At 47.9% G+C, this 26,673-nt stretch overlaps 15 protein-coding genes across 15 annotated transcripts; 6 read left to right on the top strand and 9 right to left on the bottom strand.

Annotated features, from left to right (window-relative positions):
- Positions 1 to 330: 330 nt before the first annotated feature.
- Positions 331 to 1,277, top strand: BT62DRAFT_520479 (uncharacterized protein). The gene is made up of 3 exons (XM_043181244.1): positions 331 to 389; positions 449 to 811; positions 864 to 1,277. Exons 2-3 carry the CDS (start codon positions 570 to 572, stop codon positions 1,243 to 1,245), a joined length of 624 nt encoding a protein of 207 aa, XP_043044041.1. The 5' UTR covers positions 331 to 389; positions 449 to 569; the 3' UTR covers positions 1,246 to 1,277.
- A 3-nt stretch (positions 1,278 to 1,280) lies between these two features.
- Positions 1,281 to 1,583, bottom strand: BT62DRAFT_1001351 (uncharacterized protein; the record flags this gene model as incomplete). The annotated part of the gene is made up of 2 exons (XM_043176728.1): positions 1,281 to 1,292; positions 1,347 to 1,583. The coding sequence occupies 2 exons, from the start codon at positions 1,581 to 1,583 to the stop codon at positions 1,281 to 1,283; spliced, it is 249 nt and encodes an 82-aa protein (XP_043044040.1).
- Positions 1,584 to 1,676: 93 nt separating this feature from the next.
- On the top strand, positions 1,677 to 3,334 carry BT62DRAFT_991448 (uncharacterized protein). Its single transcript, XM_043190282.1, has 6 exons — positions 1,677 to 1,815; positions 1,865 to 1,908; positions 1,958 to 2,209; positions 2,262 to 2,278; positions 2,326 to 2,912; positions 2,965 to 3,334. The coding sequence occupies exons 1-6, from the start codon at positions 1,705 to 1,707 to the stop codon at positions 3,148 to 3,150; spliced, it is 1,197 nt and encodes a 398-aa protein (XP_043044039.1). The 5' UTR covers positions 1,677 to 1,704; the 3' UTR covers positions 3,151 to 3,334.
- A 277-nt stretch (positions 3,335 to 3,611) lies between these two features.
- BT62DRAFT_885083 (phosphoprotein phosphatase PPZ) lies at positions 3,612 to 5,219 on the bottom strand (the record flags this gene model as incomplete). Its single annotated transcript, XM_043182812.1, has 3 exons — positions 3,612 to 3,802; positions 3,865 to 4,290; positions 4,349 to 5,219. The coding sequence occupies 3 exons, from the start codon at positions 5,217 to 5,219 to the stop codon at positions 3,612 to 3,614; spliced, it is 1,488 nt and encodes a 495-aa protein (XP_043044038.1).
- Positions 5,220 to 5,518: 299 nt separating this feature from the next.
- BT62DRAFT_1072599 (uncharacterized protein) lies at positions 5,519 to 6,384 on the bottom strand (the record flags this gene model as incomplete). Its single annotated transcript, XM_043178871.1, has 5 exons — positions 5,519 to 5,756; positions 5,810 to 5,893; positions 5,945 to 6,217; positions 6,270 to 6,321; positions 6,373 to 6,384. The coding sequence occupies 5 exons, from the start codon at positions 6,382 to 6,384 to the stop codon at positions 5,665 to 5,667; spliced, it is 513 nt and encodes a 170-aa protein (XP_043044037.1). The 3' UTR covers positions 5,519 to 5,664.
- A 195-nt stretch (positions 6,385 to 6,579) lies between these two features.
- BT62DRAFT_962374 (DNA ligase I) lies at positions 6,580 to 10,273 on the top strand. The gene is made up of 18 exons (XM_043188640.1): positions 6,580 to 6,778; positions 6,834 to 6,986; positions 7,038 to 7,073; positions 7,124 to 7,195; positions 7,244 to 7,493; positions 7,547 to 7,612; positions 7,659 to 7,824; positions 7,882 to 8,022; positions 8,073 to 8,174; positions 8,225 to 8,393; positions 8,443 to 8,518; positions 8,569 to 8,770; positions 8,823 to 8,918; positions 8,970 to 9,152; positions 9,205 to 9,435; positions 9,487 to 9,834; positions 9,880 to 9,969; positions 10,017 to 10,273. Exons 1-18 carry the CDS (start codon positions 6,727 to 6,729, stop codon positions 10,098 to 10,100), a joined length of 2,517 nt encoding a protein of 838 aa, XP_043044036.1. The 5' UTR covers positions 6,580 to 6,726; the 3' UTR covers positions 10,101 to 10,273.
- Positions 10,019 to 10,840, bottom strand: BT62DRAFT_927816 (UPF0041-domain-containing protein). Its single transcript, XM_043185357.1, has 5 exons — positions 10,751 to 10,840; positions 10,675 to 10,694; positions 10,526 to 10,623; positions 10,454 to 10,473; positions 10,019 to 10,406 (listed from the first exon to the last, which is right to left on the bottom strand). Exons 1-5 carry the CDS (start codon positions 10,806 to 10,808, stop codon positions 10,201 to 10,203), a joined length of 402 nt encoding a protein of 133 aa, XP_043044035.1. The 5' UTR covers positions 10,809 to 10,840; the 3' UTR covers positions 10,019 to 10,200.
- A 96-nt stretch (positions 10,841 to 10,936) lies between these two features.
- On the top strand, positions 10,937 to 12,792 carry BT62DRAFT_927815 (uncharacterized protein). Its single transcript, XM_043185356.1, has 7 exons — positions 10,937 to 11,655; positions 11,713 to 11,908; positions 11,958 to 12,003; positions 12,051 to 12,089; positions 12,139 to 12,361; positions 12,414 to 12,449; positions 12,502 to 12,792. Exons 1-7 carry the CDS (start codon positions 11,139 to 11,141, stop codon positions 12,690 to 12,692), a joined length of 1,248 nt encoding a protein of 415 aa, XP_043044034.1. The 5' UTR covers positions 10,937 to 11,138; the 3' UTR covers positions 12,693 to 12,792.
- Positions 12,711 to 14,117, bottom strand: BT62DRAFT_927814 (Isopentenyldiphosphate isomerase). Its single transcript, XM_043185355.1, has 4 exons — positions 13,547 to 14,117; positions 13,156 to 13,491; positions 12,995 to 13,108; positions 12,711 to 12,943 (listed from the first exon to the last, which is right to left on the bottom strand). The coding sequence occupies exons 1-4, from the start codon at positions 13,695 to 13,697 to the stop codon at positions 12,789 to 12,791; spliced, it is 756 nt and encodes a 251-aa protein (XP_043044033.1). The 5' UTR covers positions 13,698 to 14,117; the 3' UTR covers positions 12,711 to 12,788.
- Positions 13,996 to 15,213, bottom strand: BT62DRAFT_520047 (uncharacterized protein). The gene is made up of 6 exons (XM_043181241.1): positions 15,173 to 15,213; positions 15,000 to 15,119; positions 14,889 to 14,950; positions 14,497 to 14,833; positions 14,347 to 14,443; positions 13,996 to 14,292 (listed from the first exon to the last, which is right to left on the bottom strand). The coding sequence occupies exons 2-6, from the start codon at positions 15,028 to 15,030 to the stop codon at positions 14,151 to 14,153; spliced, it is 669 nt and encodes a 222-aa protein (XP_043044032.1). The 5' UTR covers positions 15,031 to 15,119; positions 15,173 to 15,213; the 3' UTR covers positions 13,996 to 14,150.
- On the bottom strand, positions 15,015 to 17,455 carry BT62DRAFT_520092 (uncharacterized protein). The gene is made up of 12 exons (XM_043181242.1): positions 17,173 to 17,455; positions 17,036 to 17,123; positions 16,827 to 16,982; positions 16,762 to 16,772; positions 16,588 to 16,708; positions 16,472 to 16,535; positions 16,395 to 16,422; positions 15,987 to 16,344; positions 15,781 to 15,937; positions 15,487 to 15,723; positions 15,173 to 15,438; positions 15,015 to 15,119 (listed from the first exon to the last, which is right to left on the bottom strand). The coding sequence occupies exons 2-11, from the start codon at positions 17,089 to 17,091 to the stop codon at positions 15,241 to 15,243; spliced, it is 1,386 nt and encodes a 461-aa protein (XP_043044031.1). The 5' UTR covers positions 17,092 to 17,123; positions 17,173 to 17,455; the 3' UTR covers positions 15,015 to 15,119; positions 15,173 to 15,240.
- BT62DRAFT_1001343 (uncharacterized protein) lies at positions 17,400 to 18,230 on the bottom strand (the record flags this gene model as incomplete). Its single annotated transcript, XM_043176727.1, has 4 exons — positions 17,400 to 17,677; positions 17,727 to 17,808; positions 17,866 to 18,151; positions 18,202 to 18,230. The coding sequence occupies 4 exons, from the start codon at positions 18,228 to 18,230 to the stop codon at positions 17,400 to 17,402; spliced, it is 675 nt and encodes a 224-aa protein (XP_043044030.1).
- A 262-nt stretch (positions 18,231 to 18,492) lies between these two features.
- Positions 18,493 to 19,547, bottom strand: BT62DRAFT_1001342 (uncharacterized protein; the record flags this gene model as incomplete). The annotated part of the gene is made up of 4 exons (XM_043176726.1): positions 18,493 to 18,930; positions 18,978 to 19,160; positions 19,210 to 19,368; positions 19,419 to 19,547. The coding sequence occupies 4 exons, from the start codon at positions 19,545 to 19,547 to the stop codon at positions 18,493 to 18,495; spliced, it is 909 nt and encodes a 302-aa protein (XP_043044029.1).
- Positions 19,548 to 19,653: 106 nt separating this feature from the next.
- On the top strand, positions 19,654 to 23,604 carry BT62DRAFT_927808 (uncharacterized protein). The gene is made up of 6 exons (XM_043185354.1): positions 19,654 to 19,832; positions 19,886 to 19,988; positions 20,040 to 22,277; positions 22,327 to 22,494; positions 22,548 to 22,748; positions 22,799 to 23,604. Exons 1-6 carry the CDS (start codon positions 19,678 to 19,680, stop codon positions 23,402 to 23,404), a joined length of 3,471 nt encoding a protein of 1,156 aa, XP_043044028.1. The 5' UTR covers positions 19,654 to 19,677; the 3' UTR covers positions 23,405 to 23,604.
- A 43-nt stretch (positions 23,605 to 23,647) lies between these two features.
- Positions 23,648 to 26,443, top strand: BT62DRAFT_962368 (DCP2-domain-containing protein). The gene is made up of 7 exons (XM_043188639.1): positions 23,648 to 23,846; positions 23,894 to 23,965; positions 24,013 to 24,220; positions 24,269 to 24,367; positions 24,422 to 24,574; positions 24,623 to 24,714; positions 24,767 to 26,443. The coding sequence occupies exons 1-7, from the start codon at positions 23,731 to 23,733 to the stop codon at positions 26,100 to 26,102; spliced, it is 2,076 nt and encodes a 691-aa protein (XP_043044027.1). The 5' UTR covers positions 23,648 to 23,730; the 3' UTR covers positions 26,103 to 26,443.
- The last annotated feature ends 230 nt before the right edge of the window (positions 26,444 to 26,673 follow it).

Here is a 26,673-nt window from a genome sequence, read left to right as displayed (position 1 = left end):
TGATCGTAAGTGATTAAACAGCTGCAAGTGAGCATAAGCGCTTGATTTTGGCTGCCGTGATATAGCTCTTGCTTCTTTCCCCTCTGCGCCTGCTATGACTACGACCTCTGTCAAGCCTAAGAAGAACTGGGACGGCATTACTAGCAACATACTCTCCACGGAGAAGGAGAAAACGACCGACGAAGACCCTAATGTTGGTGGCGACAGCACTCTCAATGGTTTCTTCCAAAAGATCTTCCAGGATGCGGATGATGACACCAAACGGGCAATGATTAAGAGCTACTCTGAGAGTGGTGGCACTACACTCAGCACAAACTGGGAAGAGGTCAAGGCTAAGCGGGTGGAGGTGAAACCTCCGGCAGGATCTGAATGGAAAAAATGGGATTGATGTCTGTCATTGAATTTCTTTTGTGGTTTTTTGCAAACGTGCTCTGTAGCTTCTCTATAGCTTTCCATGATTGTTTGGTGCCTAAATTTTTTCCAAGTCTTGTGCATCATGCATGCATTGATAGATGGCTGATATCGATATTGTAATTATCAATTGTACCACGCATTAGTCCGAAATAGCCATGTCTCGTCTTACCATCATCGTTGCTGCAACCAAAAACAACGGTATTGGGAAAAACTTGCAGCTTCCATGGCGCCTGCCCAAAGAGATGTCATATTTTGCTCGAGTCACATCCAATGCACCAGAGGGAAAGCAGAACGCGGTCATAATGGGGCGACATACCTACGAGAGCATTCCAACGAAATTCCGGCCTCTCTCGAATCGCATCAACATCATTATCAGTAGAAACGAGGAATATGACTTGTGTGTTATTTCTCTGTGAACAAGGTCTCTTTTGCTAATGATGTCAAAGGAGATCAATGGACGATACGCCAGCCTTCCTTGAGTCAGGCTTGCGGCACTCGCTCGAGAGGCTGCTCAGTCTGAAAAACTTAACACACCGTGCTTTCGTTATTGGGGGTGCATCCTTATACTCTGAGTGCCTTCGGCTCTCGCCATCGTCAATCATTCCCTTCGTGGACCGTGTTCTCCTCACGAGAATTATCTCACCTAGTTTCGACGAATGCGATGTTTTCATGCCAGATTTTCTTGCTGAGACCAACGAAGAAGGGGTGTTGATATGGGAAAGGGCTACGTACGATGCATTGAAAGAATGGGTGGGGTTTGAGGTCCCAGAAGGAGTGCAGGAAGAAAAGGGAATCCAATACGAGTTTCAGATGTGGATTCGCCAGGTTTAATATACGTGTATCTGTATCGACCTTCTGCCATTCCTTTATCCTTGTCGCTATACCAAAAACATTTCAAACGATGGGAGATAAGGATTGCTGAGAAGACGCACCTGCTTGTGTTTTGGATTTTTCGAGCAAATAACATAAACCCTTCCCTTCCTGCGGACGATGCTGCAGCCTTCGCACATTGTTTTGACGGAAGAGCGCACTTTCATGCCCCGAGCGAGATGTGGCGTCTCTGTGAGGGATTGGAGACCATGACGGTGAGGATGATGGTGAACCAGCGCTGGGGCAAGGCGAAGGCGCGATAGTAGCGGTCGGCTTGAAGCCAAAAAAGCGCTTAGCATGGCGGTCTGAAGAAATTCGCACACGGACGGTACGAGACTTTCTAGTCACGTGATCTACACCAAGTAGCGACTCGATTAAGGCGCGTTCCGTTTCTTGCCTTCCTACTCCTTTGATCCATATATGCCTGCTGGTCATCATGTTGTCTCCACCCCTCGCATTGGGGGGAAACTTACGGTAGTCCTTTTTATCGTTACTCTATTTTCTTTTGTAGTAGAGAGCGAGTTCACACAAGTAGGTCACCAGCGCTTCGCTGGGACAGATGCTTATCTGCCCTTCCTAGTATGTCCAGACAGACCTTGGATACAGACAACCTTTCCTAATCTTGTGCGTCCAATTATCGATTCGACCTTATTACTACTGACTCGTTTCATAGCTACGTCGTTCATTCGTCGTTCGCTCTCATATTCCCACTCCATCTCTTATATCTAAGGGTTACCACTAATCATTCGACAAAGTCTCTCCTAAACGGCCTATCAGCAGCCGTTAGCAACCATCTTTCTCCTCCTCCGTGCCATCCAAGCGCGGCGGGCTTCCCTCGGTTCCGTTTCGTTTCCCTCATACTCGCGTTAACTATCGGAATGACGTTTCCGGGTCTCCTTTGGTTTGCTGCTATCACTCTGGCTTCGTGAGTTGTATTCTCACTCTGATTTCCGTGTGTTTTTCTGACAACTGTACAGGGTCAGTGACGTGACGGGTAGGTCTCGTTTCACCTGCTACAAACGAGTCTGATTACTATCTCAGCTATTTGGAACACGAACGCGTTCTTCGCGTACATAATTTCTGTCCGTGTCTTTCACCTTAAATGGGAGTCACGCCGGCTCCTGGCTGTTGTGCTGGCAACGCTAGGTGTTCTAGTCGTCGTCTACGGAGGTAGCACGTCCACTCCTGAAGAAACAGGCTCAGAGATAATACGGGATTTCGAACGTCCGACGGCGCCTCTGATCGGCGACTTGCTAACTTTAATGGCATCGCTTATTTATGCGTTGTATCAGGTTATGTACAAAAAGTACGCTGCTTTACCCTCCGATCCGGAGTTGATTTCCGAGAGGAGATATGAACCACTTCCGGAGGCGGATGATATGGACATTGAGAATTCCAGCGATACGGATACCAAGGATCCCGACGCTGCTTATCCACCCCCGTTTGGATTCCATCCCAACTTCCTAACATCGGCCATTGGAGTCTGCACATTTCTATTTCTATGGGTACCTATACCCATCCTGGACCACTTTCAAATTGAACCCTTTACTTTTCCAGGCAGCTGGCGGACGATTGTGGCTATAATGACAATTGCTATCAGTGGCGTCATGTTTAACGCAGGCTTTATGGTGAGTTTCTTCACATTCCTTGGTCCTGTGGTCACTGACATTCCATGACCAGATTCTTCTAGGCGTATGGGGCCCAATCATGACATCAGTCGGAGGTCTCTTGACGATAGCCCTTGTTTTCATTTCGGATGTCATGTTCGGCGCCGGGACGAGAGCTGTTACAATGGGTAGCATTGCAGGATCAACAATAATAGTTGCGGCCTTCGGGATATTGGCCTATGATATAGCTAAACACTAATTCAGAGTAGCCCCTTGTAATATAGAAAGTATGTGTTACAATCTTAGTCCCAGTCCTAGTAGAGAAATTCAAGTTGTTCTTTTATTGAATAAATATGTGACCATACATGAGTATAGGGAGAATTATAACACAAACGCCGACAGGCAGATGAGAAAGACAGCAATAGAGAACGGAATGCCAAATCCTAAAGTAAGAAAAGAAAGTATGGTTACAACGTCAGAGAAAAGAGCGGCTCAATATCTCCACTGGCCATTCAAACGACAGGGTGGTGAAAAGAGGGGCGCAGCGACAAACGAAAACCGCCTTTCGTCAATGTTCTACGGAGGGTCATCCTCATATACGCCGTTGGCCCTAGTCTACAATTTCATCACGCACATCTGCGGCCAGAACTATGAACACAATTCCATCAAGAGCCTACCAGCTATTATATTCCTATATCTTCGGAAAAACAGTCGTAAAAATCATGCGGCCGTAGCCATACTAGACATAAAGCGATTAGAATGTGAAAGGACTGATGTATATAGTGCGCACCTTTTCCGCTTTGCTTTAGTCATTTCTTTCCGTAATGCGGCACCGTCAAGAGGTTTGAGCAACTCGAAGGCACAGAGTAGGTCTTCTGACACGCTCATGCATGCCCCATAATTATCAAATTCTGATGGAAAATCGTAAGGACAATTTTGTTACGTGAACGAAGTAGAACGTGATTTGACTTACCTCCACAATAGTTAGGCGCGCTGAACACCGTGACTAACGTTCGATCGTTCCAAAACTCGTAACCATCTTCTACGACCATATGCGCCCGGCATATGAGATCCATGTCGTAGCGAACGAGGAACTCATTGATGATAGCTTTCCCAAAGCAATAGCTCACTCCCCTCTCATTATCCTCCCAATCTAGAGCTGTATCAGACGGATCCGACCAGAGCAAGTCGTTCAGAAGACCATAGTCTGGAACGTCTGTTGGCCTTTGTATCCGCTTTATATCCTCCATAGAGTGAAGAGAAGGTGATAGACCTCCATGGACGCAGAAAATCTTGGAGGCAACGACGGCGGCAATGGGTAGGCAATTGAAAACATCGATAAAAGTTTTCCACGTCTTGATATTACAGCGTCGTTTGCACTCATCATAGAATCCATACACTGAGAATAAAAAGAATCGTCAGTGACATAGGGACACGCAACCAGCTCCATTGCTCACCTCGCGTCACATTCGCGCATTCATGGTTCCCCCTCAATAAGAAAAAGTTCTCTGGATACTTGATCTTGTAGCAGAGAAGTAAGAGGATAGTTTCGAGACTTTGTTTGCCACGGTCGACATAATCCCCAAGAAAAAGGTAATTTGCGGCGGGAGGAAAACCGCACATTTCGAACAACCGAATGAGGTCCGAGTACTGCCCGTGGACATCACCGACGATCTTCACAGGAGGCGACAATTCGACAAGAGTAGGCTGGCTGAGGAAAACCTCTCGGGCAGCAAGGCAGATGGAAGTAATCTCTGTATTTTTAAGGCAGAGAGATTTGCTGACTTTCCCCGTATATCCAACATCCAGAAGACGCAGTATCATGTCATCAACATCAAACGGCCGCGGCTTCTCCTTGACTCCTCCATTCTCGCTTTGAAGTCCGTTACTGGAGGCCGATCCGGGACTAAACATGTTTGAATTAGATAGAATAGTCTGGGTGGCCGGTATATCTAGAGGAGCAGGAGAAGGCTTCGGAGAGACTTGCGATGTAGAAGACGAAGGTGCTGGAGAGACAGGGCTTGGTGGAGGAGGGTCAGTAGAAGCGGGGTCGGCGGTTTTGCTGTGATAGGGAGAACTAGTGCCATTTCCAGAGGACGCTATGGCAGTGCCATCGGGATCCGATACACTTATTGCAGGCCCTCCGTTCGGTAGTGATTTGTCGACGCCGTTAACTGCGTCTGAGCCCGTCGTTCGGGACAAGGAACTTTGCGGCGTGCTTTCTCCCACCTCCTCCGTTGCTGTTTCAGGAGACGGTGAATCGTGCTCCTTGTCCTTGTCCTTGTCCTTGCTACCCTTCTTTGACTTCTTGGATGGCTGCTGGCCCATCTGAGGAGAGTGGTGGCCAGGCGGTAAAGGCGACGATGGTCGACCCTTGGCGAGCTTGGAGGTGAATACGGAGAAAAGGGTTGGCGCCAGTGTTGCAGCGATGGGAAGGCAGCAGGACGTGAATGTAGATACGCGGCAGGGCCTGCCTGGAGAATGGAAGGAGGGAGAACAACGAAGGGGCTGAGCAACACTGAGAGCAGCAACAACAATCAGGTCAAGCCGTGGGTCAGGCCGTGGTCCGTGAGAACAATGCCCGATATGGAACGTTGACGCTGGACATTTCACACAAGTTCGCTTTTGCGAATACTGTAACTTTTTTTTTTTTGGCAGATGTCTGATCCCCGCGACACATTCGCTGGACTTAGTGCTACGCAATTCATAGTGGTGGACATAAGCATGGTTTTACTTTGTAAAAAAAGTCGCCATGACAAAATAATCCCGTCCCCTAGAATTTGCCAAATGCTTTGGCCGCCGCTTTGTTCTTCGATACCCGCAACACATTGAACCTCACAGTCTTAGACAGCGGCCGACATTGTCCTATCGAAATGCGGTCAGATGGAAAAGGAATCATGATGCAACCATCTACATACCAACTGTGACCATATCACCAACCTCGACACGGAAAGCAGGGGAAAGATGGACAGCCAAATTTTTGTGGCGCTTCTCGTACCGGTCTGTCATGGATGTAAGGGCATAGTACTAGAAATTTTGAGAGCTTTGCGCACTGTATTTGGGAATGTAATGAAGGTAGTCCCGTCGGATGATAATGGTACGGGTCATTTTTGTCGAAACAACCTTGCCGGTTAGAATACGGCCGCGGATTGACACTTCACCGGTGAAGGGGCACTTCTTGTCTGCCCCAAGATGAGCACTCTCTGTGAAGTCGTAAACAACTGCCGCACCGATATATGTCCCATTGATAGCTTCTGAGGGAGTCTTGAATCCCAGACCAACATCCTTGTACCAACGCTTGTCCTTCGACGAGACCTTTTTACCAGCTACAGGTGTTGCCGTTAGAACGAGTACTGTATTTTGTCGGAGGGAACGCACCACGCGACTTGGCGTTCTGGAAAATGGCTTGCTTTTGGAAAGCTTTTTCTATCTATAATCTTGTCAGGAAAGTACACCTCGTGAAATAGCACTTGGGACGCACCTGTTCAGCCATGTCTGCCTTGAGGACGTCGGGGAGGGCGATTCGGCTTGAGGCGTAACGTTTCGAGAGTTTATTGACGGTTGTTGTGGTATGAAGGGTACAAACTTAAAACTCGACTATACAGTCACGGCAATTTCCGGCCACTCATCTGCTTGAGTAAGAGTCTGGCGAGCATATTGCTCTCTTCTCCATTATTAACCAGCTGGCCAGGTGAATTTTTTTCCCTGGGTCAAGTACAGTATTTTTTTGAGATGATGCGTCCAGTTTTATACGGTCCCCGCTATATGATGGTGAATTGATATTACTTTCTGTTGCGACCCAAGTCCGAAATACACGCAAGATCTCTGTGTACATATGTTTATCACGCGTCTCTTGTCTCGTCCAATGGGCCGCCAGCAAACCTTAGGTCCGTTTAATGCTGTCTTATCCCCTGCTTTCATCTCATCTCATCTCCCCCCTAGGCAAATTCTTCGAAATGCCCATATCTATCAAGCCTGCGCCACCGCAACAGTCAAGCCTGAAAGAAATGTGGGCAAAGAAGCCACCAGCCAAGGTGGACGCGTCTCGTGTCAAGGATGAAACCATGGATGTCAATACGCGTCCTTCGCCCAGAGGTACGCGCGTTCTTCGCGTTATTTATTGCCGAGTCTCAGCGCAGTGACTAGCTGAAAGTTCCAAGCGCAAGGAGACCGTTCTGATAGGTAAGACAGCGCGCCCTTACGCACGATTACCCATTTACGTTGAATATTAGCCGACGCACCTAGAATCAAAAGGCGGAGAGTGGTTGAGTCTGACGAAGAGGGCGAACCGTCTTCGGTAGCAGGTTGATATCGTTTCTTCCTTCAAAGGTGCTTGACTTAACTTTGCCCAGAAGAATGCGCGCCGTCTTCCCCGTCCTCTTCGAAGACACCAACTTCCCCCACGTCTTCACCAAAAGACAAAGCCAAGGGCAAGTCCAAGTCCAAGTCCAAGTCCAAGGCAGTTTCTGGGACAGAAACTGTCTTCCGGGCCAAAACTAGCTCTCCAGCCCCGAGTGATGACGAAGGAGACGATGATATTTTAGACGAAGATGTTGAAGATGCCAGAGACAAGGGTGTCGGTCTAACAGCTGCGTCGAAAAGGTACGAGGGCCTCTATCCTATGTTCTTCTGATTGTCTTGACGTCACACAACAGTGCCATAGTCGCTCTGTCCAAAGTTGAAGACGTCGACATCGAGGGTGGTTGGAATACGGGCGATCCGTGTGTCCTCCTTCAGTGTCTCCATTCTCCTGCTAACTGTTAACAGTGTACCGTATGCAGCCTTAACCAATGTGTTCTCAAAGATCGAAGCTACAACAAAACGCTTGGAAAAGAATGCCCTCCTCACATCATTTCTGCTTCTTGTTATTCAACGAAGTAGTTCAGGGAACGCCCAGTCTCTTCTCCAAGCGGTGTATCTTTGCATAAATAGGGTAAGCATGCGCTTTCTTAGTGCTCATTGTGTCAATAATCTGGGCCCGCCGATGCAGTTAAGCCCTGATTATGTGGGTATTGAACTGGGTATTGGTGAAAGCTTGCTCATCAAAGCAATCGGAGAATCCACCGGTCGTACTATTGCTACTGTCAAAGCTGAGCTGAAGAAAGAAGGAGATCTAGGTTTGGTAGCCATGGTGCGTTATCTTGAATGTAGTTTGCATCGATCGAATTACCTGTTTCTTAGAACTCTAAGAATCGCCAAAAGACGATAGGGAAGCCTAAACCACTTACGGTTCCATATGTGTTTGCTAGCCTCAAGGAGATTGCACTTAGCTCTGGTCAAGCTGTGAGCTGAATTGCATTTTTATCCGTCATCCTTATTCATCGTCAACGTAGTCACAAGCGAAGAAAGTTTCCATCATAACGAAGCTTCTTGCAGCTTGTCAGGATTTTGAGGCCAAGTACATAGTTCGTAGTCTGGAAGGAAAACTTCGTATAGGGAATGCTGAGCGTTCTGTACTTGTCGCCCTTGCTCATGCGTCGGTCCTTGCAGAGAGAGAACGAGGTATGGTGTATGAAAGATATTATTCTTTTTCCTTACCAGCATTCTCTAGCTGGAAAGAAGTGGTCAAGCGAGAAACTGGCGGCCCGCCTGGAGGAAGGAGCGAGTATTATGAAAGGCGTATTTAGGTATATACCCTTTTCCTCACGCTTGCATGTCACTGATTGATCTGGCCAAGTGAACTACCCTCTTATGACAAAGTGGTTCCCGCACTGCTTGACTACGGCCTGGATGGTCTACGAGACCGTTGCAAGCTTACTCCTGGTGTCCCATTAAAGCCTATGCTCGCCAAGCCAACTAAAGCTATCGGTGAAGTCCTGGACAGATTTGAGAAGAAGCAGTTTACGTGCGAATATAAATACGATGGCGAACGTGCTCAGGTGTGCTATTCATGCTTATCTTCAGGCGAAGATGTCCCTTATCTTGGGATAGGTTCACAGGCTTGAGGATGGTAGCGTCAACGTCTTCAGCCGTAATTCTGAAGATATGAGCAAGAAATATCCGGACCTCGTTGAACAACTTCCAAAGGTTAGGATATTCTGACCATTCTTTCTTCTATATACTCACTGCAGATTACAGTGTTTCAAGGAATCAACCAAGTCATTTGTATTGGATGCCGAGGCTGTGGCATGGGACCATGTCGCTGGCAAAATTCTCCCCTTCCAAGAGCTCAGTAAACGGAAGCGCAAGGACGTCAAAGTCGAGGATATCCGAGTACGGGTGTGCTTGTTTGCATTCGACCTTTTGTATCTGAATGGTGAAGTACGTTTCGAGTCATCTTCTGATCAACTTGTATTCTGATTGAAGTCATCAGCCTTTACTCCAGAAACCCTTTGTTGAACGTCGGGCCCTTCTGCGAGAAAACTTCAATGTGATGCCTGGAGAGTTCGACTTTGCCAAAGCGTCGGATGGTGAAACTACCGATGAGATACAATCTTTCCTTGAAGAAAGTGTCAAGGATGGGTGTGAAGGTCTGATGGTCAAAATGCTGGACAGCGAGGCAAGCTTCTACGAACCAAGCCGAAGAAGTGTTAATTGGCTGAAGGTAAAGACTCCTGTGTGCATATATCCTTACTTATACTGATAATTATATTAGCTGAAAAAAGACTACCTGGCTGGCATTGGAGATTCCCTCGACTTGGTAGTCGTTGGTGGATACTACGGCAAGGGAAAGCGGACAAATGTCTACGGTGCTTTCCTGCTAGCCTGCTATGACAGCGATTCCGAAGAATACCAGACTATATGCAAGATAGGAACGGGTTTCAGTGAGGAAGCTCTTCAGTCTCTGTATGAGTTGCTGCAGCCCCTTGAGATGTCTAAAGTTCGGGGTGATGTTAAGATCGGGGGAGCGAAGCCAGATACCTGGTTCGAACCAAAGATCGTATGGGAAGTTTTGACGGCAGATTTAAGTCTGAGTCCGGTTTATACTGCAGCTCAAGGACTTGTAAGTGTATTTCTTTTGATGCCGTTCGTCACTCATATTTCGTAGGCGGATGAGCGAGGCATATCACTTAGGTTCCCTCGTTTTATACGGATACGAGACGATAAGTCTGCGGAAGACGCGACAGGGCCGGAACAGGTAAGTGCTAAATACATTCGATGATGCGCCAGGACTAACGAAATTAGGTTGCTGAAATGTACGAGAAACAGGCCCTAGCACAGAGTAGCAATAAGAAGGGACGGGGGAACGCGGATGACGGATTTTGGTGATTTTATGTTTGTGGAGGCATTTACATATATATGTGGATGAGGCACCTAAGATAGTAACTGATCTATATGGTGTAGGGTAGTAATATCTTGGAGTGGGAGACTACTTGCCAGCTTTCTTGGCCTCTTCTCTCGCTGCCTCGACTGCCTGAGTGACCTTGCCTTTAGGATCTGCCGTCAGCCCTAGCTTCCTTTCCCGTCCGCCGTTGTACCAGTAGTTGAGGAACCGGATATCTTGAACACCTTGTGCCAGGGCATTGGTCGTATGGCAGGCTAGGAGAAGGTAATTACGCGGCTGGACGCGCCAAGCTGAGGGCAAGATCAGCCGCTGTAGTGGATAGACTGGACATCCATACCGAAACGCATGAAGACGAGGCTAGAACGAGATTAGCGGTCTGGATGAAATTTTCTTGATGGGTAGAACGTACGAATAACATGCAAGAGTGGTTGTCATTGTGCCCGAAATGAACTCTTCATCCTTGGACAAGTCGGAAAGAGCAGCAATAGGGAGACCCCAGTTGGCGACCTAGAACATGGTGAATGATTTCTGTGACCATGGAGTTGGGGAAATCCGAACTGGGCCCCAAAAATGAGTGCCTGTTCAGAGTAGCATTGAGATCGTCATGAGGGGAGGAACAGGCAACAAAACTCACTGAAAAAGTATTCTCGTGCTGCTGGTGACCGCAACCAGGTGAAGAAAGTGGACGACATGGTCGACAACGAAGCTGGAAAGAAAGGTGGGGCAGCCGGCGGCACAGGATGACTGTCGCCGCTTACGTGAGTATCTGTTGGCTGAGCGCTGCTACTTACTGCTGCCTCTTCTTCACTACTGCAACCAGTCCTTCACAACTGTTTATTTCTTTTCCATGGAAATTTCTTCCGTTTCTTGCTGCATTGCGAGGCGAAATGGCCCTTGGTTGGATTTTGCTTTTTGTTATATGATTGGCTGGAAAAGGAAGTGTAAGGCGCTTCGGAGCCTCATGTTCGTCTACTCTGCTCTCTACTATCATCTTCCGATACAGGCCGTGTTCGTACCCAGCAATGCAAAGCTATTCATATTACCCAGGTCAGCAACAGCAGCAGTACTTTTCTCCTTCATCGTACCCCACTGGTGCGAACAGTGGATATTCTCCATTTGTCAACTACGGCGGACAGCGACTAGCAAATCCGGGGCCTTATACCAACGGAACTCCTTATCCAACCAATCCTGCGTCATTTCCACCCAATTCTACGCCTTTTCCCCAGCCAAAGCCTTTTATTCCACCCGACCTCGTTGCACAGATAACACCTCCAAAAACAGCAACCAAACAGCCCAAGGCCACGAAACAGAGATCATCAACAGTTCCTGTACACGGCACGGCTCCAGTGAAATCCGCTATCAAGAGATCATCTACCACAAACGCTGTGCCTACGCAGCAGGTTAGATTGGAGAGGCAACGAACGTCAAGCGGGGCCAGCAGACCAGCGACTGCTCCATCAAGGGAGACTGTGACACGAACGAGAACAAAGTCGGATGCCCAATCACCGGTGGCAAAGGCGAAAGCTTCATTTCAATCTTGTATGCGCCATGCTTCCCCCTTAAGCCACTAATCCGACTCTACATCTTTTTTTTCAGGCCAGATATTCATGACGTTCCATGGGAATAATGAACTTGTCGTTGAACATATAACAGAGGCTGCGATGGCTGAAATAAGACAACAAATATTCGGCATTTGGAAAGACGGCATAGAAAGCGATGAACAACGAGACTCTATATGGCGGGTAAAATTCAAGAACACTCCATGGAATATGTCTGGTCCGCATAAGAAAAGGTATTTACTACTCTTAGAGCAGTTGGAGTTGCCGATCGACCTTACTCAGGGCTTGGGACATGATTGTGACTCTGTTCCGAGTGTTTGCAATACGAGTGCGTTGCTTCTCTTATGACACTCCATGTACTTATCCTTCTCGCAGGGGTACGCATTTCAAACCAGCATCAATATTGGCCTCCAGGTTCGTCGACAAATGAATATTTTCTTTGCCACTAATATCTGCCTTCCAGCCCCCGCGACTCGTTTTCGTGGCTCGCGCTGTCGACAAAACCGCTCGCTTCTTTCTTGCATTCTTTACGAAAGGTGGTCTCCGAGTCAACCTAATCCATCCGCCGTCCACCGTTCAAGACACCATCGGGCACTCACTGATGATTGCATTCCCCGATTTGATTGCTTATGACGAGGACATCGACCACATCCGATCGATAGAACTGAAGCGAGAAGCAACCAGAAGTGAGTTTTGCTTGCTGGGCCTTCGTCAGATGTTGTCTTAAATATATGAAAGGAACTCGCCGTCTGAATTTTGAACCTGCTCAATCATGTAAGTTTGATCTCTGTGCCTACGATCAGCCTTCGATGATATGATTATACAGCAGCTTCTACGGTCGACGCCAGTTACTTCCTTCTTCGCGTCCTTCGAGCACTTAGTGACGTTGGTTTCAATTTGGAGACCACAATACCTCTAGGGGGGAACTCGAACTGGCCTCTACGCTCTAGTACGGATATAGGAACACATAGAGAGCTATACGTTTTCAAAGGTGTCCCTTCACACCGAGTCGGCTGAATTGATGAATGGAATGAACTCGTGTACTATACAGCAAAAAGTATTCTATTGCGATGACCAGACAGTGTATTATCTACAAGCTTTATATATCTTTGCCTATACCATTTTAACCACTCGACTACCATCGACCAAACCTGCCAGACTTTTGGCGATGACCTTGCCATCGGGACCTTTCCTTGCATGGAGCTCGTCCCACCAGCCGAAGAGGAAATCTCGAGCAATAAGTTTAAACCAGGGGGTAAATGAATTTCCTGCATTCAGAATGAATGCACAGCGTACAGAGATAGAGTGGGCCAGCTCACCCGAGTCATCAAACATGGCCTGCAGTTCGGCCTTGTCGACGTACTTGTAATCTCGAATCTCATTCAAGTTGGGTGTAACGTCTACATCAGCAGTGAGGAACAGAATGTAATCCACTGTATATCATGAGCTGTGAGATAGTCACACAACTATAAAAACACACCTTCATGTTCGCCCCAGATGCCATCAGACGGGGCAAGGTAATGAATGCGAGTGAGGTATTGGAACTCGTCGACGGGCGTCTGGCTCTGAGGGATGCCCAGCTCGTGGTTCAGCTTCCTTGATGCTGCCACTCGCACACCTAACTGTTCTTTTTCCACCTTCTCGGCCTCAAAGTCGTCCAAGGGATGTGAGCAGCAGGTATTAGTCCACATGTCCGGGAATGTAATCTTTTCGGTTGCCCGTTGTTGAAGCAGCAGCTTGCCATCCGAAGGACGGAAAACGAACGCAGAAAAGGCTCTGTGAAGGAGACCTTTGTTGATATTATCCATTAGATGGCCTGGATATCATCGTTAGCACCGACAGCGACAGAAAGCCCGACTTTTACTACTCACAGGTCTTTTTATCCACGGCGCCGATGGTATTGTCTTCCTCGTCTACAAGAATACACCTCTCATCCATGAGCTTCGATTGTTCGGGATCATAGTTGGACAGGTCGATGCTGGCAAGGGCGGCACGAGCAGCAAGGACAGCAGGAGAGCTCATTTCTCGACACCTGTTGAGATCCAGACGATAAGGAAGAAAGGTATGAGCCGACCGGGTACTCCGTTTAAATCCTGATATCAATAGTGAATGCAGCGTGTCAGAATATAAGAGTGGTCTGATCGGTGAAAAGTATTGTCTGTCTATGGAACCTGCCTAACCGTGATTATCTTGGGGCGCTACGCGTTACATGTGTATTAATGGTGCTATCGATTTCAGTACATACAATTCCGTAATTATTGAAGGACACTCTGGTCCTGGATATATGGTTGAAAGTAAAGCACAGAGTTGAAACCGGAAACACTGACATGGGGAACTGGAACCTGGGTCTGATCAGAAAGATTAAATAATTAGGTACTGAGGAGCAAAGAGATAGGCCCATAAGGCTGTGGCTGTCGGAGATGAAGCAGGTCCTTGGTTGCCAAAACTACGTAGAACTTGTTAATTGTGTACTTTCTATAGGCTTCGACGCGTACCCAAGCAATGATAAAAGGCAGCAGCAGCAACATGTCGAGTACTTGTAGTGGGAGGCGCTACTGCATCGAAGGACAGATCGTTCGAAAAGTCCGGGAGGGTTTGGAACTGCATCTTTGCGTATCTGGGAAGCCAATCACCAATCAGCGTCATCTCCAAACCTGACCATCCAACTTACTCGAGAAAATTGAAAGAGTTGCGTTCAAGTGTGACAAGATTCGTGTCTGATTTCTGTGATTCTATTTGCGAGTTGTTGGCAACTTCCTCCGGATCCACTGACATTCACCATTAGATTGTCGAGGTGACACTGAAATGACGAAATGAGTACCTTCGAACCGATAATCTTCCCCTACATGTGAAACCCGATCGGCAACACCTGGCGACAGCCCAACACCGGTTGCACTTGCACTGGGAATGAGAGAACTCTCTCGTCGACTGACGGAACTTCCCCTCATCCTAATATCAGCGCGGTCAACGCTGATTCTATCGCTTCCACCTGCAGATCCCCCGCCCCCACTCGAGGAGATAAAGACGCCAGCATTGTCCCAGGGAAACAGGGAGCTGCGCTGAGACTGAGTCAGAGGCTCCTCGGGCGATTGACCAATCCAAAACTGCCCGCCGACAATAGATGGTGGTCTGGAGGCCTGACGGCCTTGTCCGGGCTCCTGGAGCTCATCATTCAGCACGCTATTCTGTTGATCCGAGTATGGATGTTCGCACCTCTGATAACCGGATCTGCTGTCCAAAATCAATGTCCATCTGGACATCTTGTAATGGGTCCGCTACAGCGGATGAATATACCGAAGCTTTGATTCTGTAGGAATAACATACCTTCCCTTCCAACGTCCACTCCCATGTCCATATCCCAGCCGAAATCATAATTATGGGGTTGTTCAGCAATGGCTGAATTGGTTGGATCTCTGATCTTGCGCCGTTTGGAAGGAGGTTCATCTGAAAGCAGGAAATATCCAGACGAGGTGCTACAAAAGAATAGCATAGAGTACCTGTAGGGTGAATGAGAAGCGCTCCCGTTCTTGCTTCGACTTGAACTTTGAAATTCTCTTGCCAAAACTCAATAAGGACAGGGGCTTGGACTTGTGGCAGATATCGTCGGTGCCATAATTGCAGAAGTGCAAGGGAAGAACATACTGCAGTCCGGAACCCCCCAAATAATGTTTTCGAGTAAGCGCCCGTTCCCTTTCTCAAATTGTTTGTATTCATTTTCCTGCCTCAGAAGTTTCTGCCCTCGCAGATATTGCGCTCGGGCTGTCTATGGATCTCACTGTTAAATGAAATGTCGGACGAAGCCATGACTGACCTTCAGTTCTTCGTCGGTAAGTTCAGTCCTAGCATCCAAAAGCAATCGAGTCTTTTTGATCTTTTTCTGAATTGGGGCTGATGCATTCTGAAACTGTTGCGTGACATCTTGGAGTGGTTGTACTGGTTCTACGTCTTGAGACAGCAATTGTTCAGAAAATGTTAGGACAGGTGTTATGGCGCGTGGAATATTTGGCTGTGAAGGAGGAGCCTTATTTTCTTTTTGGGAGTCGTCTGTCTTTGATAATCAAGAATTAGATATAGAGATTATTCAGACAAGGTAGCTGGTCTGAACCTTTCTCTTACGCTTCCCCCTGTCAATAGCGGGGGTCCCGGCATTATTTGCCGGAGACTGCATCGAGTCCTGGATGTCTTCGAAGTTGAAGTCCAGACCTATGTTCATCGGCATATCGGCCGGAAGAGTACCAAAGTCGTCACTTTCAATGGTATCCCTAAGATGGTTGGTGAGTCCTAGAAAGCTGCAACTTTGTGAAAGTGTACTTTTCACCATTCTCTGCCATTGGAGTAGCTCCCCAGCCCTCACCTAGTTCTTTTGCGAGCTCGTCGCCCAGCAATCCGCCCAGATCCGCACCATCAGAGAAGAATGGATCGTTCATAAATCCACCATCAACTTGCGATGAAGAAGGGTCCTGAGAAAGCCCTGGAGCATTGCCATTAAAAGACAGGTCGAAGGAAGTGGACAAGAGGTGATCATAATTCTCCTTCAATGTGCAGAGCTCGGCGCGTACATCTTCTGGGATGGCAGCTGAGCTAGGCTTCGATGGCTTCGATTTAGGCTTGAGCGGTTTCCCATTCGGATTATATTCAGCATCAGGTATATCCTCTTCCAGTCCATCCTCTAGGTTTCGCTTGAGAAACAAGGCAGCGAGAGCCGAGAGTGTTACGTACCTCCGCCGTTGAGAAAGGCGTCCCAGTCCTTTTCAGAGGTGTCAGTTGGAATTAGAGATTCGAGGATTAATACTCACTGCAACAAACGCATCTAACTCATAGTTCGGATTGGTATCTATGATCAATGTTAAAGCGGATGCCCTGTAGTGGATGGGATCAATTTCATCGCAAAGGAGTCACGATCACAATATACCGAATTGTAGGCTGGGCCATTTGCAGCTGCATATCTCCAGGAGCAGCCTGGAATTCCTGGATGATCTTCTTCAAGGAGGCGGCGCAATGTGATACGTCGGTGAAGAAGATTTCCTGCTTGACTGTACAAACTTTTGAGGATCAAGTAAAGCCGACGGAGAAGCTGTTTACACACCCTTGTATACGCTTGGACGCGCAGCATGCTTGAGCCAATGTCGCGTATAAATGACAAAAGCTTACCGTGCAACACCGACCATCAAATTGCTGGAGAGTCGTAAAGCGAGAGGTTCAGACGGCTCTGCTATGAGATCGCACAATTGAGCGATATCGGCAGTCATCACAGATCTTTTCGGAAGTTTCTTGAACGTTGATTTGGATCCCAAAGTCGCGGCAAGCCTAAGTCAGAATTACGACGGTATGTCCACAAGTGAAGACAGCACAAGACGTACCAGAGGAGCCCAAACCCACTATCTCGTCTTGCAAGCAGTTCCGGAGAGAAAAACATATTTAAAAAGAGCAATAGAATTCGTAATACTACTGCGACGTGGTCAGTGATCTTGAATGGACAAGATACTATGGTCCATACCAGATTAAAGTTACAGGAATGGAAGAATTTGGAAAGGCAATTATATGGTGGACGTATTGTTCACAGGGGGACAAGAAAGCATGGGAGTAGGGAAAATAGAGACAAGCCAGGCCGGGATTTGGCATAGGCAAGAACCACGTCGGAGTTTCGATTTCTCGATTCTGCAGATCTTTGCGCCACACTTTCTAAAGTTGGTGCGGAGGGCAAAGTACATACTTAGCTATAGTTTACGATGTCTTCCAGTGCTTTCCTTCTAACCCAACAAGTCGAGTGAACAGCTCGTCACGGCCCCCTACCCAGCGAAAGATTTCCTCCACTTCCTTCTCATCATTCTCTGGTGACCATTTTAAAGACAAACCTTTGATCAGTCCTGTCTTCTTGACTCCACGCAGACGGGAGAGAGGAACCGTGATTTTAGGCTTTGTTGTTGTCAAGGGGGTGAAAAGAAACATTGTCGAGGTCAGAGTGATGAGTCCGGGAGCCGTAGAATGCTGCGATACGAACGCTAAAGATGACTTTAGGAAATGAGAGGCTAGCAGAAATAAGAACAATACTATGCGTATCCTGTGGTGGTGTAGGCTGGCCTATTGCGATCGCAGATGAAGGGACGATAGGTGAGGAATGATCTGGTATCCACTTCGCATTAACAAGGTCAGCACAACGTGAAGACGTGTCTGCTTCGAATAATCTTACCTGTCCTTTGATCAGGCGCTTGCCTTCACCAGCCCACGCTTTCCCAATTGCAGCCCGCTCACTCCACTTCTTCCAGTCTGGACCTCTCTCCTTTCCGCGTGATGCAGACAACTGGTCGGTATCCACTTCATTATGATCCTCCCTTGAAGAACTGTCTGGCACAGCATCAGAACGTTTAGACACTTTTTTGTTTGGCTTGATATATTCCCCTGATGCCACACGAGAAGATATGAGTTCCATGGCGTAATCTGCATCTGTAGGAATGTCAAAGAGCGGCGGAGGTAGTCTACGCAATTATTCGTGAGAGTCTTATTAAAAAGCAGTGGGTAGGCATACCGAGCTCTTTCTTGTGGAGACAGTGACATTATGATGGGCACCACGTGCCAAAACAGGAAACCCACCACAAAATATACACACTTGGAAATAATCCTCGCAGGAAGAAGCAACGTCGCGAAGAATGCACAAAATATAAACTGTTTGGAGGTTTCAGTTCAGTTTCTCGATGGACGAGAATATAAAAGTGAACTAACAGCACCATAGATTTGAGAGGAACAGTGTCGGCGCCAGATGAAAAGGCTAGACATATCAAACTCATGTCAGACGTGGAAGAGATGAGAGGGGGAAAAACTACTTCTTCATCCTTTCATGGAAATCAGCAACCGCATTCAAAACATGGAGACCTAGATGCTTGATATCTCTCTCCTCTTGGGTCTCTGTTTCATCGTCGAGCACTGTGGTCTCATCTTTGATAGTTGCGTTGCAATCAATTGACTCGGGAGCGTCTTGATATCCAGGCTCTGCGGAGGCCTTCTTGGTCTTCGCTTTCCGTGGTTTATTGACTATTCTAAATAACCGCCACATGTCTTTGACCCCAAAAGATGGGGACGTTGACAACCTGGTCGATATTGCGTCGCCTAGCTTGCTTGCCCTGTCAACCTCACGAAGGCGTTCCCGAAGCTCGTCTATAGTTGGGTAGGGAAAAATTCTTCGGCGCACCAAGGCGTAGAATATGCGTAGAAAAAAGGCAGGACACAAGAGATCGTGGTACCATAGTATCCAGAATATCTTCAAGAAAAATCAGAACCTGAAGAGGAAATGTACGACGAACGCACAATGCAATACATTGAACTACGACCTTTGTCACGCCATGATGATAATCGATACATCCTTACGAGGAATGGTACATAGATAGGAATAGTAGCCAAGTAAAAGCGCTGCACAGCAAGTTTCAAACGCCCTAGAGTGAACGGTGGTGCCGGGGGGGCTGTAGAAGGCAAATGTGGACGTATCCATTGCTGCTCGTAATGAGAATAAATATCAGAGTAGCGTAATATAGCGGCATACATTGGCTATTTGTTCTGAGATGCACTGGACAGGAAGCTCTTCAGGCAGGCCGTCGTCCTGGGTATGTCCAATGGTCCACACAGAGTCTCCGGGAGGTGGCGAGGCATTTTCTAGAGGTGCCCTGGAGGACGTCTCGGAAACCCGAACTTCTGTTACATACTGGAACACAAGTCAGGATGGCAAAAGCACTTATCTTGGCTTCAACCTACGGTAGAAAAGATAGCCAGAAACCGATCCATTTCCTCATTTTCATATAATTCTCGCAGTTGGTCATCGGATAAACCACCAGTATCGTTTTCAGAACCAGGAGGAAGGGTTGCTGTAGACAGGGACGACATAGTTGGTGGTAAGGGCCGAATCCGGAAGACGGCAACGCGAATCGATCACGGGGTAGGCGCGACATAGGTAAGTTGGACAAACAACAAACAACTTTTACAGGCTTGCTATACTCCCGCTAGTGAATCTGCTATGGCGCAAGCAGGCCTTTTGAAATGGGCCAACGACATCCGGCACTCGATGGCAAATGATCCAGGGAGGCAATTCTTTCGCGACCAGATACAAATGCATGGCTTTCTCTTTCTCGACGATTACCTAGACAATATTTTGGCTGGTGCCCGACAAGAGTACGTGCTAGTCAGATGTCCTCCCGTCATACATTCTCACCCTTCAACTTTAGTGCTCTCATCGACCTCGTGAAGACTCCAAGTCGGAAAAAGGCGATAACCAAGCAACCCAGGACCGCCTCGAAACTGAAGAATGTCGTAGCTGTATTATTCAACGTGCGTCCTGTGACCCAATCTGGATCGAGTTGGATTCATTTATCTCTACAGGATGATGGCAATAAGGAAAACACGTTACCTGTAAATTCTTTCCACCAGACACTCTTACAGGCGAAGATCAAGAGTCCTGAACGCTGTAGCAACGAGAGCATCCCTCCGCGTCCTCCTTTGGGATCTCATTCCACGCACGTTGAATCCAATATCTGGCTCTCAGCAGAAGCCGCAGCTCCACCTAATGTGGCAGTCCAAGAAATTTCATCGACGAATACTTTCCAAGGTTACCCGGCAGAAGCTGTCCTGTCTGTCCCCTCTATGTCGGACCAGAACGAATTATCTGTTATCGCAGAAGATGACGAGCCTACAGAGAGATCTCGCTCCTCAGTACGCATCATCGAAGAGCACGCCACTGTTACCAAACCAGAGCCGGCGGGCGTCGAGATTAATGCATACTTATCCCATACATCGCATAATACGTCTCAGACTGGGTCGACATCTGCATCAGCCGACACCTTCCATTCCATCATCCTTGATTCCCCTTCTCTCGTGCCCCATTCTTGTCCTATAGAAGATATTCCTCCGTTGTCCCACCTTTCTTCGCCATCACCACCATCGCCTGTCATGGACCTTCCCGTTCCGTCAGCATTTGAATCGGTGAATAAACAGCCCTATCCCCCTACTGCAGGCATTGTCAATGAATCCTACGTTGAATCAGATAAACCTGACTTCAACCAGGGTGGGACTGACAAAGATGCACCTTCTGCTGAAGCACCACAGCAACAGTCTACAGTGCCACAATTCCCAATTTTACCCGCGCCTATACCTCTTCACAAGTCTCTACGTGGTCCGGAACAGCCACCTGTCGTGAATCCCATCACTCCTAGAGCTGCGCTTGGTAGCAAACGTACATCTTGGCTGAAGAAAGCGCGAGAGGCCAAAGCATTAGACGTTGGAGGAAGGAAGACAAGTATTGTTGCACTCACCGGTACTGGGGTTCATAGTACTCTCAAGAGGAAAAGCAGCGACTTCTTTTCAGGGGGAATCATGCTTGAGCCGGGCGACGACAAGCATAAGGTCGCCAAAAGCACTGGGACAGATATTGCTCCCCTCCAACTCAGAAAGGACTTCTTAGATGACAATGTCTCAGAGCATCTTGCGTTGGTGCAGACTCCCGAAGACGCTTCGTTAGGCAAGCCAGATGATATGTTAGGTCAGTTCAAGAAGACAGTGGAAGGTTTCAGGACAAGAGTTGGACAAAGTAATGGGAAGTCTCTGGGGGGCGCTGCTGCTGCCACTTTAGCAGAGGCTAGGGCTGCGGCTGAAGCACGAGTTGTCGAAAGGAACTCTCAGCACGAAGATGACACCCAAGCCCTTGCATTGGTTGCAACGAAAGATCCTTCTTCGCATGTACAAGGTTCTTCGACGTCGGCTCCGGTGGAAATACCCCCTTCGGTGATTGAACGCATGTCATCAACCAGAAGCGAAGAGCGTCTGAGCCTTTCTGAGTTGGTTGTTGCGTCTGAAAAGACTATGTTTTTCAAAGACAAGCAATACGCTAGTGTATTTCAGCCGCCATCAGCCGCAGCCCTATCTGCTCATACTATCTATGAATCCAGTGGCGCGCCTTCTTCGTCGGCCTCCACGACAAATCCTCCTCTTTCTGTATTCAACAAGGCCCAGCCTGTGTTCCGACCGCCATCTCCGAAGCCCATCTTCAATGCTCCACCATCTGGTGTTAAATCCACAGCATTTTCGACGCCGGCTTCGATATCGGTGGGCTTGGCTCCCCGTCTACCATCACCACCTGCCACGCACAAGGTCAATCCGTTATCGGCACAGTCCACTTTGGAAAGCTTAGCATCTGCTGTCTTCGACAGTCAGAATGATGAAGCTACCTGGCTGCCTTCGACCCAAGATACCGAATATGACAATGATTTCGGCCCTCCATTTCAGAAACATACCGAAGTGTTGGACGAAGACGATAGCTGGCCTATGGATGAAAAGCTTGCTGAGGGTGTGGAATGGACGTTCGGAATTCCCTTTGACCGTGAAGACAGTTTGACTTGGAGTAGCGCCCCCACACAGAGCCAGAAACTCGAACAGCTAGAGCATGAACCTGAGGATGTTCCTCCATCTGCAGTGTCATACGACACATACAATCGACCTCCGGACGAACGTGAGGCACCTGAAGCCTTCCGTATGGAAACTGGGAACTACGATGAACATGACGAAGCCGCCATGGAAGAGGAATCTGACACTGATCCTAGCAAAATGACTGTTAGCTTGGTCGGCGTGAGTACATGGATAGTATACCTACGTAATATCTAACGCCTTCATTTAGCCTGAAAGGAGCCAGAGTCAATTATCTCTGGCCTCATCCGTTTCCTCGCAATCCCACGTTGGCTTCTTGGGACAAGCCTCGAAACTGATGAGTAGTGTTTTGGGCACCGGAAAAAAACCTAAACCGGAAGTGAAGAGTCTGCAGCGTGCGGCCACGGCCGCCAAGAGGGTAAATGTCTTCTTGCTCGCTGTTGCATTACTACTGACTTGCGCGATCATCAGGAGCAGGAGGAGAAGGACAAGAAAGCCACAATGCTGAAAAACATGGAAACCCGACGGCAACTTGTGTTGCAGAAGAAAGTAGAAGAAGAGAAAGCCAGGGCCACTGAGCAAGAGAAAAAGCTCAAGGAAGAAGCGGAACGTCGGAAACGAGAGCGGGAAGAACACACGGACAAGCGGCTACTCAAACCAGCTGTCAAAAAGGTGAGTATTGTTTTATATGGAAGGGGTGTTGTGGCTTACCATCATGATAGGATGAGGACACGACCAAGAAACGGAAATTAGCAATGGAAAGCGAAAAGAAATCGGAAATGAAGAAACCCACACTGAAAGTCAACTCCAATGTGCCCGGAAATTCAAAGTCGGTTTTTAAACTGGCGCCCAAACCAGTCCTAGCTGCGGAAGGGAAGGGCAAGCTTGTTTCCAAATTCAAAGCACAGACACCGTCGCAGGCGCCGATGCTGGACGACGTGTCGCAACCTTCTCAGCTATTACAATCACAGATGGCTGCTCGGGCGAAGGCGCAGATCGAGGCAGCGACTGTTCCCAGCGAGAGTATTGAGTTACCTGATGTTCCTAGCGAGTATTCTGATTCGGATGATGAAGAGAGAAAGATCAAGGCGCGCGAACTTCCTCTTTGGGCACAGTCGCCTGAACTGCGGCAAGCCCTAGAAAATCAGGCGACCATCAATCCTGATGATATCTTCGGCCCTGTACCAGTTCTGCGAATGGAAGAAGTCTTCCGGACCAGAACGAGTCGTTTTAGGGCTAGGACTAGCTCAGCGAATTGGGTGGGTACTGATCGGCTGACCCAGGAGGAGCAAACGGACTATGTGAGGAGAATGGGATACAAGTCATAAGATAGATGTCGACTTTTTCTATTTCTATTTTATTTCGTGTCGGTTGCGCATAGCATTTTTTTCGAGATCTTCGTTCATGTAGCATTCTATCTCCAACATTTTGTATAGTCTATCGACGATGGACCGTTCTGTCGAGGACCGTGCATTACGGCATCTTGATTCGCCGGATCGGTCTCCTGTCACGATGTCACAAGCATCACCTGGCTTCCGCTTGTTTGACCCTGCTTTGACCGACTCTCACAACTAACAACTGCACTGTACAACTTCAACGAACCAAGCCACTTAGTGGCATCCTTCGTCCTTTATATCTTTTCTTTTTTCTTGCAATGTCATCCTCATCTTTCTCGTCTCCCGAAATAACGCCCGCAATGGGACCAGATATTCATCCGGATTTCTCGTACAAGAACTCAACACACGACGAAGTCCTGGAGGACCTTTCAAGGCATGTCTGCACTTGGCTTGAAGATTTTTTGCTAATTTCCAAGTCAGTCGCTTCATTCTCAATCTTCCAGATGAGGAGCTTGCGTCACTAGAACGCATATCTTTCCAGGTAGAACAAGCGTTAGTGACCTGTTCAACTTGAAATGCTTCTTCTGACATCTACCTAGTCACTGGTTCTACGAAGATTTTATACGAGAACAGAACTCGAAGCTACCTTCTCTGACGCTCAAGAAGTTTTCCGCTATGCTCTTCAAAGCATGCCCCCTTCTCCACCAATGGAGTCACGACCATGAACAAGCCTTCAACACATTCATGCAATACAAGACGCGGGTACCTGTATGTGGGGCTATCATGCTGAATGAGACTTGGGAGAAGGTCAGATGGTGTATTTTTGTTGTTTGATCCTGAGATAACCCCGCGCAGTGTGTATTGGTAAAAGGCTGGAAGGCCTCGTCGGGATGGGGTTTTCCTAAGGGAAAAATCAATGAATCTGAACCTCAGACAACATGCGCCATTCGAGAGGTGCGGGCTATTTCTGTGTGTGTTGTATTTAATCCTAACGCATCAATTTCACAGGTGCTGGAGGAGACTGGCTACAACTTAGCTAGTCAAGTAAATTCTGACAACGTGATCGAAATGACGATCAAGGAGCAAAAAATTGCGATGTATATTGTTCCAAATGTTCCCGAAGACTATCCCTTCAAGACGAAAACGCGGAAGGAGATCAGTGTATGCCTCTCACCCCTTTTTTGCCGCTTAATTATAATGCTTGTGTAGAGGATCGATTGGTTCAAACTTTCGGATCTGCCAACATGGAGGCGTAACAATGCATCTCCTGGGAAATTCTATCTAATTTCACCTTTCATTGGGTACGCATCGCCTTCCGTTCTCATATTGTGATTGATCTAAAAAAGTCTCCAGTCCGTTGAGGTCCTGGATCGCTTCACACAAACCTCAGAGCTTATCAAAGAAAACAAGAACGAAGACAGCGCCGTTTTGTCTCGGTTCACCCATTCCAGAAGAGCACGATGTCAATCAAGAATCCAGTTCTCAGTCGTCGTCTGCTGACAACGGCGATCCCCAAACACCTTCACCTCAATACACGCAATCCTCAGTTCATCCCGTAGTACATGATGATCTAGCCCAGAGCACGGACACTTCGATTATGGATCCCCATTTTGCGCGATTATTGTCTTCGTTGACAGTGTCTGGAATGGGCAAGGCTGGGTCCAAAGAAATTCAGCTGACAGTCAGCTCTAAGGAGTCAGATACTCCTACACCAGAAACATTTCCGTCCATTGGGCTGCGGCAAACCGACCATGAACCGCCTAGTTTACAGCCGTCGGATCCATCCTCTTTACCAACCTCTAACATGTCATCACTGCATACACTTTCTTCAAGCGGGCCTACTCCATTATCTACGCACGTTAACCCGAGCCCACCTTCCAGCGAGAACAGAGCGATTCCGACAAACACCTCTGTCTCCGTCGAGCCATCGCTAGGGTCTGCTGTTCGTGTTTCGAGAAGGTCTTCGAGCATTACAGATATCTCCCCTTACCTCAAAAAACATGGACCACCATCAACATCTGCTAGTCACTTGAAGCAATTGGCGTTGTTGGAAAGTGTTGTTGGTGAATCCACCATTATGGCACGCCATCTAGATCAGGCCGAGCAGGATCTTCTGAAGTCTTCTCAGCGTTCTTACCCCCCTCACTCCCTTGCCCCAGGTTTCACGTTTCCCTCTGTCTCTGATCGCACCGAGGTCATTTACTCTTCTGGACCCGATGGTCGACAGTCGGTCGCAGGAGTGCTACGACCACCGGCCTTCATGCAACCTGCATCCGATGATGATCCGTTTAAAGTGCGGCCCAGGACAAGCCTAGCAGCTCATCGTCCGATGCCTGTACAGTCGGGAAGTCTAAATCACGGTCAGATGATGACAATGATGAACGACCAACCGCATCCCTCGATGATCTTCCCTCCTCCTGTAGCTCCATATTCATCGCTTGCATCACCTCTCCGATCGCAACCTCCCATTGCATACGGCTCTGTATCTCTTGGTCACCCGCCCATATATGGTCCTAATCCCTTATCGAACTCTCATCCAGTATCATCCGCTCCCGCTCTTTCTCCTAGGTTTCCAGTAACGCAAAGGCCCTACGTCTTGCAACCCACGTACCCACGCAATCCTGGCGCCACAGCACTATTATCAATACTCAACAAAGGCAGCGTGTCTAATTCAAGTAACGCATCATAGATGACAGTATAGTAATCCTACACATTCTCTTGGTTACTCCGTACTCTCTTGCACATCATAACCATTGTCCCTCCTCGCGCTATATATCATATTCTGTGTCACTGTTAACGATTTTTCCTGTCTCACTTTTCTTCATGTTTTCGTGCAGCGTGTCTTGGCATTGTATCCGTCTCTATATCCATCGCATTCCTACAGTATTCTGTCTTCTTATCTCCGCCCTTAGTTGGGCATTAGTTTACGTTGTTGTCATCTACTGTTTTGCTCGGGTTTAGGATCCCACTAGTCAGGGTCTTGGTGCAATTGTAACATTGAGTAGTGGAATTTCAAACATGTTCTTGCTGAATCATTCGGTGATAAACTATAAGCCATAACCCGAACTGCTAGTAAGATTCGTCTTTACGTTCATCCCCATGGCCCGCGGCCGGGCCTATAGAGCGCTTCTAGTCCACCCTGACAACAGGAAGAGATACCGCTGCTGGCTCCAGAATTGAGCTTGTGACAGACGTAATTACATGAAATGTGAATACTCCACCAGTGGATAGGGTCAGACTCAAAGGGAACATGTAGATCA

The sequence above is a fragment of the Guyanagaster necrorhizus genome, assembly GCF_019112545.1.
Source record: "Guyanagaster necrorhizus MCA 3950 unplaced genomic scaffold BT62scaffold_4, whole genome shotgun sequence".
NCBI classification, from domain to species: Eukaryota; Fungi; Basidiomycota; class Agaricomycetes; order Agaricales; family Physalacriaceae; genus Guyanagaster; species Guyanagaster necrorhizus.
Note: the sequence above shows the minus strand (reverse complement) of the source record. Positions and strands in the feature narration are given on the sequence as shown.